The sequence below is a fragment of the Brassica oleracea genome, unplaced genomic scaffold (genome assembly GCF_000695525.1).
Source record: "Brassica oleracea var. oleracea cultivar TO1000 unplaced genomic scaffold, BOL UnpScaffold00854, whole genome shotgun sequence".
Taxonomy (NCBI): domain Eukaryota; kingdom Viridiplantae; phylum Streptophyta; class Magnoliopsida; order Brassicales; family Brassicaceae; genus Brassica; species Brassica oleracea.
In genome coordinates, this window is record NW_013617482.1 from 20,502 (window position 1) to 38,510 (window position 18,009).

Below are 18,009 nucleotides of genomic sequence, written 5' to 3' on the forward strand. Positions count from 1 at the left end.
ACTTGAGAAAGATCATGCCAGACTTGACTTGGATAATGAGGTTTCACAAAATGATCGAGACTTTCCTCTTTTGGCTCGATTGGCTCATACTGCAAGTACCGGCGACCATACTGATGGACTGATCGACCCTTTTGATCAGTTCATGCACTTTGATCAGCCAAATCTCACTAAGGCAAGGATCCTTCACCTTTCTGAAGACATAGGATGCACTTGGTCCAGTCTGGTTCATGATCCGGACATGGTGGTTCATACGGACAGTCCCACATCCGTCGTTCTCCTTACCGCGGTTCATGCTTCAGGATACAATGAATCTGGATAGAAGCCGAACAGTCACCTTGTCTAGTCTTATCTCTTTATTTTCGTATTAAAGACTAGATCTAGATCTACTTTTTCATTTAATTCCTAGATCTACAAAACTCTACAAGTATGAAACTCTTTTCATTTTAATAATCAGAAATCGATTATGTCTAAGCTTTTGAGTTAAACTCTTTGTTCTTCGTTAAAAGAAGTTGTTCTTGTTTCTTGGTGAGTCATATCTAAGAAAACATCTCTCAAAATCGTTGGTCTTGTGAGTCATATCAAGCAACGGTTCGAGATTCTTCATTTGGTGGACTTATGAGTCATATCAAGCACCATCTGAAGTCGGGAAAATGGTAGGCCATTCCGGAACCTTCGTGCGACCTTTCCATCCATCTAGTTCTCCAATAGGAGTTTATATCCAGATTTGATCCATTCGAGTGAGCCGATCTTTGGGTCCTTCAGTGGCCTTGCTGCCACGATCCACTGAGATTCAGCCCTTTGTCGCTAAGATTCGACCCTCCCCCATTCCAATCACACGTTCACCCCCAAAACTTTGAAAACCAAAACCCAAAAAAATTCAAATATATAGGAAGACGTCGGAGGAGGTTTGAGATTTTTACTTGGTGAAATTCACTCTCGCCCTAATATTTCAAGTTGGCCGATGAAATGCAGCCCACCTATGCACAAGTCTCGGCCAAATGCGTCCTGACGGGAGAATTAAAACCCAAAAGGTTTTTCATTCGCAGTTGTGTTCACGGGTATCATGGCAGATGGCTTGATATTATTCATCCCTTCAGTACGCTTGGCCTCGATTAGACCACAAAAAAAAAACCAAAGGAAAATGATCGGCCAACACTTGGTTGGATTGATTCGAGCCAGCATCAATACATGGGAGCCAAAATCAGTCTATGAAAGGCCGAGCCAGCATAAGTACACTTGGACCATCAGTTCATTAAAACTCGAACTAGCATCAATCAGACTGACTTGGACAGTCCAGTCCATCAAAATCGAGCTCATGTCCAGATCAGTACATGAACAGTTCCCGGGAAGGGCCAGCGTGCTGATATGTGTACTAACATTGTGCATCAGTTGTCCAAAATCAGTACATGGACAGTCCATGAGAAGGACCAGCATGCTGATATGTGTGGTCAGTGTGCTGATATGTATACTGATGGGCAGTACTCGTGTGCTAAAATCACCCGACCAGTCCACGGGAAGGGCCAGCGTGCTGAGTCCAAGGATCAGCGTGCTGAGTCCAAGGACCAGCGTGCTGAGTCCAAGGACCAGCGTGCTGAGTCCAAGGACCAGCGTGCTGAGCCCAAGGACCAGCGTGCTGAGCCCAAGGACCAGCGTGCTGAGCCCAAGGACCAGCGTGCTGAGCCCAAGGACCAGCGTGCTGAGCCCAAGGACCAGCGTGCTGAGCCCAAGGACCAGCGTGCTGAGCCCAAGGACCAGCGTGCTGAGCCCAAGGACCAGCGTGCTGAGCCCAAGGACCAGCGTGCTGAGCCCAAGGACCAGCGTGCTGAGCCCAAGGACCAGCGTGCTGAGCCCAAGGACCAGCGTGCTGAGCCCAAGGACCAGCGTGCTGAGCCCAAGGACCAGCGTGCTGAGCCCAAGGACCAGCGTGCTGAGCCCAAGGACCAGCGTGCTGAGCCCAAGGACCAGCGTGCTGAGCCCAAGGACCAGCGTGCTGATATGTGTACTGATTGACAGTCCACGGATGTCCTGGGTGTGCTGACAGACAGCCACAGACGTCATGTGTGTGCTGACGGACACCAACGGGCAGCGACGGACGTCCTGTGTGTGCTGGCGGACACCCACGGACATCCTGTGTGTACTGAACAAACAGCCCATGTGGGCCAAAATCACCCGAACAGTCCACGGGAAGGGCCAGCATGCTGAGTCCAAGGACCAACGTGCTCATATGTGTACTCATGGGCAGTCCACGGTTGTCCTGCGTGTGCTGACGGACAGGCACAAACATCTTGTGTGTGCTGACGGACACCCACGGGCACCCACGGACGTCCTGTGTGTAGTGAACAGACAGCCCACGTGGTCAAAATCACCCGAACAGTCCACGGGAAGGGCTAGCGTGCTGATATGTGTACTGATGGACAGTCCACGGACGTACTGTGTGTGCTGATGGACAGTCACGGACGTCCTGTGTGTGCAGACGGACACCCACGGACACACAAGGACGTCCAGTGTGTACTGAACAGACAGCCCACGTGGGCCAAAATCACCCGGACAGTCCACGGGAAGGGCCTGCGTGCTGATATGTGTACTGATGGACAGTCCACGGACGTCCTGTGTGCTAACGGACAGCCACGGACATCCTGTGTGTGTGATGACGGACACCCACGGACGTCCTGTGTGTACTGAACAGACAGCCCACGTTGGCCAAAATCACCCGAATAGTATACGGGAAGGGCCAGCGTCCTGATAAGTGTACTGATGGACAGGCCACGGACGTCCTGTGTGTGCTGACGGACAGCCACAATGTCCTGTGTGTGCTGACGGACACCCACATAAGTCCTGTGAGTAATTAACAGACAGCCCACGTGGGCCAAAATCACCCGAACAGTCCACGGGAAGGGCCAGTCGTGCTGATATGTGTACTGATGGACAGTCCACAGATGCCCTGTGTGTGCTGACGGAAAGCCACGGACGTCCTGTGTGTGCTGACGGACACCCACGGACGTCCTGTGTGTACTGAACAGACAGCCTACGTGGGCCAAAATCACCCGAATAGTCCAGGGGAAGGACCAGCGTGCTGAGTCCAAGGACCAACGTGCTGATATGTGTACTGATGGACAGCCACGAACGTTCTTTGTGTGCTGACGGACAGCCACAGACGTCCTGTGTGTGCTGACGGACACACACGGACGTCCTGTGTGTACTGAACAGACAGCCTACGTGGGCCAAAATCACCCGAATAGTCCAGGGGAAGGACCAGCGTGCTGAGTCCAAGGACCAACGTGCTGATATGTGTACTGATGGACAGCCACGAACGTTCTTTGTGTGCTGACGGACAGCCACAGACGTCCTGTGTGTGCTGACGGACACACACAGACGTCCTGTGTGTGCTGACGGACACACACGGACGTCATGTGTGTACTGAACAGACAGCCCACGTGGGCCAAAATCACAAACAGTCCACGTGAAGGGCCAGCGTGCTGATATGTGTATTGATGGACAGTCCACGGACGTCCAGTGTGTGCTGACGGACAGCCACGGACGTCCTGTGTGTGCTGACGGACACCCACAGATGTCCTGTGTGTACTGAACAGACAGCCCACGTGGTCCAAAATCACCCGAACAGTCCACGGGAAGGGCCAGCATGCTAATATGTGTACTGATAGACAGTCCACAGATGTTCTATGTGTGTGCTGACGGACAGTCACAGATGTCCTGTGTGTTCTGACAGACACCCACGGACAGCCACGGACGTCTTGTGTGTGCTGGCGGACACCCACGGACGTCCTGTGTGTACTAAAAAGACAGCCCACATGGGCCAAAATCACCCGAACAGTCCACGGGAAGGGCCAACGTGCTGAGTCCAAGGACCAGCGTGCTGATATGTGTACTGATTGACAGCCACGGACGTTCTGTGTGTGATGACGGACAGCCACGGACGTCCTGTGTGTGCTGACGGACAGCCACAGACGTCCTGTGTGTACTGAACAGACAGCCCACGTGGGCCAAAATCACCCACGGACAGCCAAAATCACCCGAGAAGCCAAAAATTTAAAAAGTAATATTTTTGATGAAAGTTTTCTGAACGGACAGATCAAAAATATGTCAACAAAAAGTTTAGGATGTCATGTGTTGATCAAAAGTTGCTGTAGACATCCGTTTAGACCACAAAACCCCGAACTTTGTTGCATGCAAAAGACATGGTTAGAAGCAAAGAAAATCATGAAACTTTACCTGAAATAGCTTTAACCATTCTTATGAAGCATGCAAAAAATCATATTCAAATTTGAAGTAGTTTTTTTACATTAAAAATAGTCCCGGAAGACAACCAACGTCTACTGGTGACACACTGAAAAAAAGTGTTTTGTCAATATAAGGGGTAGGCACTCTTCTGAGCCTACTCTGAGTCCGAAGGGGGTCCAAAGGGGTATGGTAGTGTTGGACTGCTCGGTCCAACACTTTCGATGGTTGGGTTGAGGTCCGATGGCCGGACTGTCTCCGGCGAATTTTCCGGTAACTTTTCTGGCAAATTTTCCGGCGGACAGTTTTGCCCCTAACCTCAAATTTTCGCGCTTGTGTGGTCTTAGCCTGGTTTCATCCGTCTTCCAGTTGCTCTTTTGATTACATCTCAAGAGTGGTTGGAAATATTGATGTTACCGGGCCAAAAGAACATTCGGCGTATGAGTGGTGATTGGATAGCTAGTGTTTGTAGGCTCTGTGTTCGCGCACCCAACTACATACCAACTATCCTTCCCAATTTCTTCACTAGCATAGTTTTATGCTTGTTGAACTGATCCGGGGCCTGTGTTGCATACCTATTTAGAAGGAATTGTTAAGCTCTGCTTAAAATGTTGTTTGCAGTATATCCTTCAGTGGGGAAGTCGTGAACACATAAACCGGCACTTGTGATCCTTGCGTCTTTGCAAAATTTATGCATCGTTCGCAAAGGCGAATAAGCTGTTTGCTGGGATCTTGGTTGCGGAAATATTATGGTGGTGACTCAAAGAAATTTTGTCCCGCTAAGCACGTTTGTCTCCGGACAAAAGATGACGGTCAAGTCTGCGTCTGTTCCCACTTTCCATGTGTTTGCGGGAATATGACGTGTTTTTGCCCTGATTTATGAATGCTACCTGGTTGATCCTGCCAGTAGTCATATGCTTGTCTGAAAGATTAAGCCATGCATGTGTAAGTATGAACGAATTCAGACTGTGAAACTGTGATTGGCTCATTAAATCAGTTATAGTTTGTTTGACGGTAACTACTACTCATGTTTGATGGTAACTACTACTCGGATAACCGTAGTAATTCTAGAGCTAATACGTGCAACAAACCCCGACTTCTGGAAGGGATGCATTTATTAGATAAAAGGTCGACGCGGGCTCTGCCCGTTGCTCTGATGATTCATGATAACTCGACGGATCGCATGGCCTTAGTGCTGGCGACCCATCATTCAAATTTTCTACCCTATCAACTTTCGATGGTAGGATAGTGGCCTACCATGGTGGTAACGAGTGACAAAGTATTAAGGTTCGATTCCGGAGAGGGAGCCTGAGAAATGGCTACCACATCCAAGGAAGGCAGCAGGCGCGTAAATTACTCAATCCTAACACGGGGAGGTTGTAGAAACCCGTTAAAAAAAAAGAATAGTCGACTATCTTTGTGGTGGTCAAGTTGCGGGCGATCAGATTGTTCTTGTTTAAACCATGAGTCAAGTATGCCACTAGGCCATGGTTTGACAATGTCATAGATTGATCAGATGGATGTTTTGGAAGCAAGCACGACGGGAAAACCAGAAATTAGACGAAAACCCTAATTTCGGTATTTTGAAGTCTTCAATGAAGCCGAAGGATCGGGAAATATTTTCTCTCAGGTTCAGAGATCAATTTGAGTTTATTAAAAATGTTCAGAGCATCAGAAAGGGTGTAGAAAAATATTTGGGATTGATCGCGGGACAAAAATTCACCGGTAGAGTCACAATCAGACGAACAGACCGAGAAGCTCGAGGTGGCTCATTGCATGGGATCAGAACGTGGTGTCAACCATTCAGAAAGCTGAGTGTCTACAGAATCTCGAGGTGTCACCGTGCATGGAAGCTGCACATGCACCTTGACATGTAGAAGCACAAGGTGGATCGACCAAGCACGAGGTGTCTCCGCGCATGCAACTGAAGCATGCGGCCAGCCATGTGTGTGATTCTGTGGCGCCTTGCATGGGTTCCAGTCATGCAGCCTGACATCTGGGAGGACTGGTGGCGTCCTGCATGCGTCCGGAGCCATGTGGAGCGACACACGGGCGGCCACCAACCTGAATCTGATTGGCTGGTGTTTTCTATAAATACCCAGCCACCCCCTTCAATTTCAGACATCCACAACACACCAAAGCAAGTTCAAAACGTGGCTAGAGAGAGACAGAGAGAAAATTAAAGTGGTCGATTTAAGAGTATGGTCGATTCTTAAGACCGATACTCCATCGAGAAGGCCAGTTCCGTCCAATCGATGATTCTCTACGATTGTGAAGTGGAAGCTCTGTCCAAATCAGTCCGTCCATTAGAGTCAGTTCCTTTGATGATCAAGTGGAGGTGCCGTCCGGAGTTAGTTCAGTTCCACAGGTTCAGATCAGTCAATGTTCTGCTCGATATTCCGCCGAGAAGGCCGAAGAACTGTCCAGAAGCTAGAGGAGGTTATATCCGAGTCCAGATCAGTCTGTCCAGACCTGTTAGTGTTTACATGGTGAAGCAGAGGTTCTGTCCAAGTCGATATCAGTCCAGTCCAGTCCAGTCAAGTCGTCCATTGGGTTTTGGCCAAGTCTTCTCCGATCAACCAGTTGCTTATCGGCAAAGAACACTGTGAGTTATAATCAATTGATTGCTGAGTTGTTTTCATGCAGGGTCCCGTTACGTGGATGTTGGATAATGGCAGGAGGTCAGGTCCAACTGAGTAACGGTTTGACTAGTTAATAATTGAGGTATTTTGTGGATAGTTAGGTATTTTGGAATTTGTCTAATGCTAGATTCTGGAATATGATTGATTGTGTTAATTTGCGATTAATACTTGGAACCTTGTGTTAATTTACCGGGTTTAGTATTAATCATATATTGGCCATATAGCATTTGTGTAACCCACAATGCTAGGCATGTTTGAGGTGGAATGTGTTGATTGTGTGGCGATTAATACTAGGAACCTAGTGTTATTTTTACTACGTCACCAGGGCCCGAATTTATTATATATATTATATCGTGTTTTGGGTTGTTAAACCCTGGTTTAAATCAAGTTTGATTTTGGTGATGAGCTAGTAATTAGCGTAATGCTAGCTATCTTGCTATCGTTTACCGCTGCGTATTTCGGATATTGCTTATTGTTATTAAATTGTGTTGTTAGGTGAACTTCTCGCTTTAGATTGTTTGGGGTGGGATAGCGAGGGGTTGTATTTGTTAGTTGGGGATCATAATTCACTGAGTAACATTAGGTTACTCATCCAACTCCGTTGTCCTTTTTGCATGTAGCTTAGGTAAGGATGATCAGATAGCTGGGTGCTGGATGTTAGGACCGCCGGTGTAGATTTTCATGCTTTTTGTAAACGGTATTGTGGATTTGTTTTTAGTTGACTCGTTTTGGCATTAGGCTGGGACCGGTCTCGAATTGTATCAATGTATGGATATTTCTCGAATCAATAAAGTAATTGTTTTATATGCGCTTCATGAGTACTCTGATATTTGACTAGTCCGGTCTAACACAACGTTAGGTCGTAGTAAGGGTTAAGAACCCTTAGGCCTCAATCTAACGGAAAACGCTAACTCTTGGTACAGGTTGCAAATCTTTGTGCCTTGACGCAGCGGGACAAGTTAGTAGATGAACTGGTCTAAGTCATGGAGTAAATTTTGTGACCCTGACTGGATCATTCCTAGCCCGTCACGTAGCGCTTTTGGACCATGGTATTGGGTTGGCCGGTCAGTCATGTTCTTGTCTGATTGTTGGCTTGCCGGTTGGCTCAATCATCTCCAACCCTGGGTGTTGGACGGCCAATCAGTCATGTTCTTGTTTGATTGTTGGCCGGTTGATCGACCATATGTTTAGGACGGTTAGGGGGTGTTACAGAGGTGGTATCAGAGCATGGTTTCATCCATGCTTCCGGAACTCATGATTAAATCGGTTTTTGAATATTTTATCGAGTCAAAAAGAGTCACAAAAGGCATTAGGGAATCCGGTAACATCCAGCGATATTATTTATTGTTTTAGGAATTAAGATTCAGATAGTGGAATCTAGAATCGCTAGGTTGCTGGTTAGAATTGCGGTTAGGTTGTTGTTAGATTTATGAGTTAGTAGATTATTTGGTTGGTTGTCTGCTAACTGGTGTGTGAAGTGTTCTTTTGAGTTGCAGCGAGTAAGTGTGTTTGTTGATCGGAACTTTAAGGGATGAAAACCTTAAAGTGGAGGGAGTTCGACGCCAAACTCAAACCCGAAGCGAAAGAGGAGAGACAAATTCAGATAATTGGGCTGTGGTACGGACTGGACAGATGGGAGGAAACAAGACTTCATTGGGAAAGGACTTCATCGGTAGCTGGGAAGACGAAGATCGAGAAAGGATTTGAGGAATCTGGACAAGGATGATATCTACCGAAAGGACAAGATAGTATCATGGGCGATGAGTGTGTTATGACAGAGTAAAAGCAAGAGGATGATTCAGTGATCATTACGGTGAGGAGATATAAAGACGATTGTGGAGGCCTTGAAGATGACACTCAAGGAACCGTGATGGACAGAGTATAGAGGTTATAAAGACGAGTAGAGAATGTTGTGAAGACAAGCAATTGTGCAACTAAGAATTCGAGGACGAATTCTATTGAGGGGGGAGAATGTAGAAACCCGTTAAAAAGAAAAAAGAATGGTCGAGTATCTTTGTGGTGGTCGAGTTGTGGGCGATCAGATTGTTCTTGTTTAAACCATGAGTCAAGTATGCTACTAGGCCATGGTTTGACAATGTCATAGATTGATCAGATGGATGTTTTAGAAGAAAGCACGACGGGATAACCCGAAATTAGATGAAAACCCTAATTTCGGTATTTTGAAGTCTTCAATGAAACCGAAGGATCGGGAAATATTTTCTCTCAAGTTTAGAGATCAATCGGAGTTTATTAAAAATGTTCAGAGCATCAGAAAGGGTGTAGAAAAATATTTGGGATTGATCGCGGGGCGAAAATTCACCGGAAGAGTCAAAATCAGACGAACAGACCAAGAAGCTCGAGGTGGCTCGTTGCATGGGATCAGAACGTGGTGTCCACCGTTCAGCAAGCTGAGTGTCTACAGAAGCTCGACGTGTCACCGTGCATGGAAGCTGCACATGCACCTTTACATGTAGAAGCACGAGGTGGATCGACCAAGCACGAGGTGTCTCCGCGCATGCAACTGAAGCATGCAGCCAGCCATGTGTGTGATGCTGTAGCGCCTTGCATGAGTTCCAGTCATGCAGCCTGACATCTGGGAGGAGTGTTGGCGTCCTGCATGTGTCCTGGACATGCATACAGCCATGTGGAGCACGAGGTGCCGCCGTGCATGCGTCCGGAGCCATGCGGAGCGACACACGGCCGGCCACCAACCTGAATCTGATTGGCTGGTGTTTTCTACAAATACCCAGCCACCCCATCAGTTTCAGACATCCAGAACACACCAAAGCAAGTTCAAAACGTGGCTAGAGAGAGAGAGAGAGAGAAAATGAAAGTGGTCGATTTAAGAGTATGGTCGATTCTGAAGACCGATACTCCACCGAGAAGGCCAGTTCCGTCCAATCGATGATTCTCTACGATTGTGAAGTGGAAGCTCTGTCCAAATCAATCCGTCCATTACACTCAGTTCCTTTTATGATCAAGTGGAGGTGCCGTCCGGAGTTAGTTCAGTTCCACGGGTTCAGATCAGTCAAAGTTCTGCTCGATATTCCGCCGAGAAGGCCGAAGAACTGTGCAAAACCATCTGGAGAAGGTTTTTTTCAAGTCAAGAGAGATCAGTTCTAGTAGAGACCAGTTCAATACCAGGCTGGATGTGTGTCTACTTGAGAAGGACGGGAAGGGGTTCGGATCGCAGAAGTCGGGTTTGGGGCAAGGCCACGGGCAACCACAAACTGTGAGTTATAATCAATTGATTGCTGAGTTGTTTTCATGCAGGGTCCCGTTACTTGGAAGTTGGATCATAGCAGGAGGCGAGGTCTAACTGAGTAACGGTTTGACTAGTTAATAATTGAGGTTATGTTGATTAAGTTGATAGCATGCTTGTTATTGCTTTAGAACCGTAGTAGCATACTAATGGTTAGGTTGATTGGTTAGTTAGCGAATGCGGAATGCTTAGATGATATCGATAAGTTGTGGATAGTTAGGTATTCTGGAATTAGTCTTATGCTAGATTATGGAATATGGTTGATTGTGTTAATTTACGATTAATACTAGGAACCTCGTGTTATTTTACCGGGTTTAGTATTAATCATATATTGGCCATATAGCATTTGTGTAACCCACAATGCTAGGCATGTTTTAGGTGGCATGTGTTGATTGTGTGACGATTAGTACGAGGAACCTTGTGTTATTTTTACCGGGTTTAGTATTTGTTAGGGGATTTTTGTGTAGGCTCTTTTAGAGTACCACAGAACGATGGATAAGCTGGTAAACCTCGAGTGTTTGTGGTTACTTAGTCAGGGTTCTAGGATTCTTTGAAGAGAATAATAATAGAATAGGCTTGAAGAGACGTATTATTAGATGAATAGGCAAGAACAAGGTATCGTTACAAGATGTTTTATAAAAACCCTAATTCTAGCCATCTAACCCTAGTCTCTAAGCCTTGGAGAAGTCGATCCCTTGCTTGATGGCTGCTGTCGCTCTTAGATAATCGTCTAGAAGTTGGTTTCATTAGGTTAAACTCTTCCATATTCGGAAATATGGAAGTTTCTCCTTGTCGGAAGTTTTCCATTTCTTGGAAGGGAGTAGGGTCCAGGGATTGAGCCCAGGGTTCCCTTTGGTGGGGACCCGGGGTATCCATTTAATAGGGATCCAGGGATCTGAGTCCTGCCTCGAGGCTGGGGGAAAGAATACCAGGATATTTTCCCCAACAGTTTGCCCCTTATTTCTCGACTTTGTCATCGAAGACAGGGAATAACCTGTGCACTCAAGTCAACCGGGGTTGCTCATTCTCAGTAGGCTCCCTTTAGGCAGGACCTTGTTCCGAGGATCTTGTTAGCCTAGGTTCCATTCAAGTCGGAACTCATTCTGAACCTAGGTAAGGACCGGTCCCTTCGTGTTCAGTCGATATCTGATAGTAATTTCTTCTATCTTCCTCGAGATGACAAGGCTGGAGCGTTGTCGTGCGGTTCATGCGCGTGTCAGAGATTTGGCTGGTAACTGGTTCCTCATCACCCCTCGATTTTTCGGGAGAAACCCCTTGGTTTTGGAGAAGATTTGAGGACGCTTCGTCTTTGAAAGTGAAAAGATCCCTGTTAAAAAAAACCCGGGTTTTTGGAAGCTGAGGTCTCTGAATCGGGGAGACAGCAAAGAGATCTACAAGGTCCCTGCCCTCTGGTCCAAAGTTTTGGCGGGAAAAGGGGCGAGCTTAGCGACATCGTCTCGAGATTCGAATCCACGCGTGTAAGGAATTTCTAGGGTTTTTCGGCTCTATCTCTTCATTTCTTCCTCCCGTTTTTTCTTTAGTTTCCTTTTCTCTCCTTTCCAAAGATCTCCATATTCCAACTTCCTGGCTCTCTTTCCGCAGGTAATTTCTTTCTTCTTTATCGCTTATTCTCTAGATTCTTTCTTTCCTCTGCTTCTGAGATGTGGACTGAGTCGGGTACAGATTCTTCTTCCATAGGTAGTAGAGTGAGATCAAACAGGTTGAGGGTTGTTCCAACGGAATACATGGATTCTTCCGATTCCTCTCTGGATCTGACTGCTGCTGCAAAGAATCCTAAGGCCCTCGTCACCAAGAACATTTCGCCGGTGGAGGGTAGCTAGTATCCCCCTATTGGTCCTCCTTCAGTAATAGGGGCTGAGGAAGTGGCAATCTGGAGGAAGAAATACAATCTTCCCGATGATGTCGTCATCCGAGCACCTGAGCCAGGCGAGGTGGTCTCATATTTTGGCATAGATGAAGTACCTGTATATGAGGGTTATTTCACTTCAGGCTTCGGGGATCACGTTCCTTCTCTGATAGCTAAAATATCCGAAACCCTAGAAATTTTGGCAGCTCAGCTGAATCCTCCGGCTTTGAGGACTTTGATAGCCCTGCAGAACTTAGGCGATCTTTAAGGGTTTGTGATTGGAGTGGCTGAAGTCTTGTGTTCCTATTCCATTGTTCCTTTGATTTGTGCATAGTGGAGATATTATCTTCGTCCTCGAAGCAAGGAGCCTCCAGTCAGGGAGGTTCCAAAGAAAGAAAGGAAAAAGCTTCTGTCTTTCGAGGGAAACTGGACTGAAAATTTTGCCTTCTCTCATCTTCCTGGCTTTTCAGCTACTTGGCGGTTAGAGGGTAGGCTAGTAGTAGGAGTCAAGAGAGTTGATTTTGACGATGTTATACTAACGGTCTTATCTTCTTGATGCAGATTTGCCTCGCGTTGATTACTTTTCAGGGAGGGATACCATCGAGCAGGTGTCGAAGCTTCCTCTCGAGTGTCGTCGGGTTTCCTTTCTTGTGAGCGAAGCGGCATTAAAGCGTTGTAGCATCTGGGGTAAGCTTCCTACTTCTTCTTATAACTCTTCTTGTAGTCGCTGTTTTGACTCAGTTTGCTTTTGTGTGTTTAGGTGAGATGTCAGGATCTAAGGGTGACGAAGCTTTGGCAGAGTACAAGAAAGCTCTTGAGGTGATGTCCGCAAAGAAAGCTGCCCCTAAGCGAGCTATCTTCACCGAGGATGACAAAGTGCAGTTCGTCGGGAGAAACAAGCGTCGTGCAGGTGCTGCTGCAGCTCCTTCCTCGTCCAAGAAGAAATCTAAAGTATCGGGTTCTTCTCCCAAGGAATATCCCTCTGCTCCTTACGATTGGGCCACAGTGCTGAACAATCTCAATACGAAGGTGTTTCCTTCTACTCCGGTGCTTTTGGCGTTGGAAGAGGACTCCTCTACAGCCATCCAGTCGCTTCAGGGTGACTTGCTTAAGGTAATGCTTCTGATATTTTTTTATTTCTCTTGTTCTGGCTGTTGATCAGATCTTGTTTGTAGGTGGCGTCCCAATTGTATCATCTCAGGGAGAGGATGGAGTCTGTGGTTTCCACGAAGGTGGAGATGGACAATCTGACTTCCCAACTGCGCAAGGAGTTGACGATCAAGGGGAAGAACCAAGAGGAAGCATGGGAATTGGCGGCTGCAGAGAATGCCTCCTTGAGGAGCCAGCTGAAGGAAAGGGAGGAGGAGTTGTTCGACCTGAAGGATACCGCTGCGACCTTTAATGTTGATAAGACCATGGCCGTGAATGGTGCCAAGATCGTGGCCCGCTGGGAGCTAATGTGGGAGTGGATTAGCGGTTAGACCGACGCCTGGGATCCAGTGACTATTATGGAGCAGTACAAGATGGTGAAGATCACCGAAGCCGAGTTCTTGGGGCTTCCGCCTCCTTCTTTCGAGCATGAGCCTAAGGTTCCTGGTGGTGCAGAGAAGAAGATGCCAGAGCCTTCTGCCGGTGATCCGCCTCCCAACTGATCTCTATCTTTATTGCCTGTATTTTTAACCCCGCGAAGGGGTTTATTTTGTCACTGCCCTCGGCGAGGGCTTAAAACTCTAAACCAGGCCTTCGTGCCTTTATTTTGTTGTTTTGAACAATGGCCCTGCTGTGGCCTTTTATGCGTTCTGGATTTGCTTTTTTCTTCTTTTGAGCTCTTTTGCAGGCTTCTTGATGAATATCGAAGAACTCAAGGATCCTGGGTGTCTGGGCTCCTTAGAACCTCTGGACGTTTAAAATGACCAGACCTCATAGGTCTTGTAGGATTGGATCTCTTTCGGGACCCTTGGATCACTTAGAGGTTTTCAATAATGTTGGGACCCTGAGGTCCCTTCTTAGGGAAATCCTAGACCCTAAGGTCTTGATTTAGACTTGTAGTCCCAAGACCCTTAAGTCTTTTTACGAAACTTGTAGGTTATGGACCCTAAGGCCTTGATTTGGACTTGTAGTCCCTAGACCCTAAAGTCTTTTTTACGAAACCCCCGTAGGTTATTGGCACTTAAAAGCCCATCTGAAACCGCTGAGGTCTCGTTTTAGACTCATGGTCCTCAGACCCTGAGGTCTTTTAAGGAAACCATAGGTTATTGGCACTAAGGCCTATCTGAGCCCGGAGTTCTTTCTCAGAACCCGGAATTAGGTTTTAGAGGGACCAAATTCTACCACCCTAGTTGTGGCCACTCTCGGTACCTATTGGGTATTGCTTTCTACCGCTCGTGGCTGGTCGTTATCAAGTTCCCGTGCTGCACTCTGCTTTCTGCAGAAATCCACTATCAGTCTTAGAGGATGCTGGTGTGGGTGAAAACCCAAGTGCCAGACTTACGTCGTTTTCCACGTCTGGAGAAACATGATATTTATAAAGGTGCTCCCTGACTTTTGCACTTGCTCAGTGGCAATTATACCTCGTGTCCCCTGTATTAATTTAGCACGTAGCGTTTTAATACATGTACCTTTCACTTTTTTGGTATTTTAGTTTGGGACCCCGATATGCCTGAGGCTATACAGGGGTTTTAGGTAGTATTGACGGCATACTCGGGCTTGCGAAGACCCATTCCTACCTTATGTCTCATACCCGTTTTGTTTTTGTGTGGTCGTGCCACTTATCATTGAGGGTTTGCCAGGATCGGAGGTCTCTTTGACCTGATCCAGCTCGTTTGCCCCTTTTAAGTATTATGGTATTCGTGCTCTCTCTTATAGTCGGAACTATTTTATTATATAGGCTATGGACTTTCAGCGAACATATGAGTAGAAAACCATAATGCTTAAATAAAAGATAGAATAATTATATAGAAATCATGGTCCGGAGACCGTACAAGATATCAGCTTGCGAGATACCCCGGTGGTTAGGCCATGTTGTACCTCTTATTGCTGCGTGACCCATGGGGTTTGATTTGTTTTTGAAACGAATGTCTTCGCTGGAGGGTTCCTTCATCCTCTGCAAGGTTCTGCATCTTTTTGAATCTAGGGACCTCGTTTAGGAGTTGTTTCATGCCCCAGCCCTTGCGGATCTCTGTGTTGTTGACGTTCGGGGGCCACTGTCTCCTATTGGAGGTTTTCAGTGCTTCCATGAAGCATGTAGTCGCATTCATCCACTGGAGCAAATGTGTTCGGAGGTCTCCTATCTCCGTCGGGTGCCTGCTGGGAGCTCTCTTCCGAGGGGGTTTTGTCGGGGTGTCCGTGCCCCACTTGTTTATCTGTGAGATCGCCGGTTGATAACTGTTGAAGCTTCTGGCTATCTTATCTATGTGAGGCAGAGGACGAGGGTGCTGTGGGGACCAGATTTTATGAGCAGGTGCAGCCTTGCAGGTCTTTAGGGGAGACCATGCGAAGCGGTCGACGTAAGCACTCTGGAAGCTTTTTGGATGCAGGGTCTGGATTATGCAGAGGGTTCCTAAATTGCCCCTATTGTTGACCCCTGATTCCTGATTCCCCGGGATCTGAGGTCTGCTCTGTAATTGCTATAAGACCTTGGTCTTCCCTTTTAAGGTGGTCTGGTAGCAGGACCTAGAATTCTCCTGGTCTCCTCGGATTGCTCTGATGCCCCAGGGTGTAGGGAACTTCACTATTTGATGGAGGGTTGAGGGAACTGCTCCCATGTTGTGTATCCAGGGTCGTCCTAAGATCATGTTGTATGCCGATTGGCAGTCCACGACCAGGAATTTGGTAGATAGGTTGATCCCTTCAGCATATACTGGCACAACAACCTCCCCAGCGGTTTGCTTGACCTCGCCGCTGAACCCGATGAGTGGGGTTACTTTACGCGTCAGGGTATTCTCCTCTAACCCTAGGTCTTGGTACGCCGGCAGGAAGATGATATTGCTGGAGGACCCGTTGTCTACTAGTATTCTTTTCACCAAACAGTTCGCTATGGTGGGGAGCTAATATCTTCTCTTGCTCCTTTGCTGTGAAGCTTATCTCGTCGGTACCTAGAAGTAGGCGTTTAGGTTGAGCAGTCTCCAGGCCGTGTTTAGCATTACGGGTGCTCTTCATCGCAGCTGCATGACTCACGTCACTTACTTCAGAGCCTCCTGAGATGACATGAATCACCCGGTCCTGACGAGGTGGTGAGCTTGGTGCGTCTCCTTTGGATTTCCCTGATGCTTCTTTGCTAAGATGAGCCTTGGCTTTCTCTGAAAGGAATTCTCGTAGATGCCCCTTTTGGAGCAATTCGTTGACCTCGATCTTCAGGGCGACGCAGTCTTCAGTTTTGTGGCCGTGATCGTGATGGAAGTCGCACCAGAGTCCCGGGTTCCGGAATGAGTCAGGTGCTTTCATCTTTGGGGGCCACTTAACCTGTTGGCCCATCTGCCTCAGCATGTTGACCAGCTCTGGTGTGGATATTGAGAGATGGTAGATATCGGTTCAGGTAGACACAGACATCCCCTCTTCTTTTTCTAATGGCCGGTATTGGAACCTGCCCCGGTTCCTGCTTCCGGAGTCCTTGGATCCCTTTTGGGAGGATCTTCCTTCTCGGTCTCCCCGGTCTGATCGGGTGGACCTCTGATCCTATTTGGGTTGAGCCTTGGCGCGGCTAGCAACTTCCTCTTCCCACTTCACCTGTGCCCATGCTTGGGATAGCACATCCTCCATGGTTTTGCAAGGGTACATGGTTAGCTCTCTGTAGAGCCCTCCGTCTGGAAGTATGCCTCTCTTGAAGGCAGAGATTGCGGTAGGGATGCTGCATTCAGGGACCGCTACCTTCTCTTGATTGAAACGGGCTATGTAGTCCCGCAGGGGTTCTTCTCGATGCTGGAGGATGTCGTAGACACCGTCTGAAGTCTTCTCCAGACTCCTACTACTCGCGAATTTTTCTACAAACTTGTCGCTCAGGCCGGCAAAGGAAGAGAAGGACCTGATAGGGAGATTGATATACCATTGCAAGGCAGGTCCAATTAGAGTGGAGCCGAACCCTTTACACATGGTAGCTTCATGAGAATCCTTGGGGAGCGCAAACGCTAGCATCCTCTGTTTATATTGTGCGATATGATCGTCGGGATCTCCGGTGCCATCGTACATCTTGATGCTGAGAAGGAGAATTTTCGAGGTATCTCGACTGAGGCGATCTCCTCCGTGAAGGGAGTATCTGTGTACGAGTCAGGGTTGCTCCCCTGGATTGGGGTAGCTACTCCTGTGTACAAATCAGGGTTGCTCCCCTGGATTGGAGTGCTCAGGCTTCCCATAGGTCGAACCCGAGTGTTGAAGCGACACTTCTTATTGTTTGCCTTGCTGGGAGCTTTGTTCTGGTCTCGGAGTGCAGCGTTCTCCGTCTGTAGTTGGTTGAGTTTCTCGGCGCTTAACTCCAGCTGTTTGGAGTGTTCACCGAGTTTTTCCTTCAGGCTCTGAACCTCGGAGGAAAGCTCTGGATTTTCGGTTGTTTCTCGAGCCTTGTGCAAGTCGATTACTTGGCTCTGCAGTCCGTCGATCTGTCGTTGAAGCTCGGCTTCTCTTGGGGTAAATTCTGAGGGATTGTCTTGCTCATCCACCGCCATCGTCACGTAGCTTAGATTACTCCCCTCCTTCTAGCGCCAAACTGTTAAGGGAATTTTGTGTAGGCTCTTTTAGAGTACCACAGAACGATGGATAAGCTGGTAAACCTCCAGTGTTTGTGGTTACTTAGTCAGGGTTTTAGGATTCTTTGAAGAGAATAATAATAGAATAGGCTTGAAGAGACGTATTATTAGATGAATAGGCAAGAACAAGGTATCGTTACAAGATGTTTTATAAGAAACCTAATTCTAGCCGTCTAACCCTAGTATCTAAGCCTTGGAGAAGTCAATCCCTTGCTTAAGGGCTGTTGTCACTCTTATATAGTCGTCTAGAGGTCGGTTTCATTA

At 47.4% G+C, this 18,009-nt stretch overlaps 2 protein-coding genes across 2 annotated transcripts; both read right to left on the reverse strand.

The window, feature by feature from the left end:
• Nucleotides 1-15,931: 15,931 nt before the first annotated feature.
• LOC106320240 lies at nt 15,932-16,480 on the reverse strand. The gene has a single exon (XM_013758608.1). The coding sequence runs from the start codon at nt 16,478-16,480 to the stop codon at nt 15,932-15,934; it is 549 nt and encodes a 182-aa protein (XP_013614062.1).
• Nucleotides 16,481-16,681: 201 nt separating this feature from the next.
• LOC106320241 lies at nt 16,682-17,664 on the reverse strand. Its single transcript, XM_013758609.1, has 2 exons — nt 17,267-17,664; nt 16,682-17,198 (listed from the first exon to the last, which is right to left on the reverse strand). Exons 1-2 carry the CDS (start codon nt 17,662-17,664, stop codon nt 16,682-16,684), a joined length of 915 nt encoding a protein of 304 aa, XP_013614063.1.
• Nucleotides 17,665-18,009: the final 345 nt, after the last annotated feature.

Bases quoted from the DNA above. Each gene is read 5' to 3' on its own strand.
- LOC106320240 (XM_013758608.1), bottom strand. From the start codon at position 16,480: ATGGGCCAACAGGTTAAGTGGCCCCCAAAGATGAAAGCACCTGACTCA.
- LOC106320241 (XM_013758609.1), bottom strand. From the start codon at position 17,664: ATGGCGGTGGATGAGCAAGACAATCCCTCAGAATTTACCCCAAGAGAA. The intron at 17,199-17,266 runs GTACACAGATAC...TCTCCTTCTCAG, and splicing joins CAGGGGAGCAACCCTGACTC to CATCAAGATGTACGATGGCA.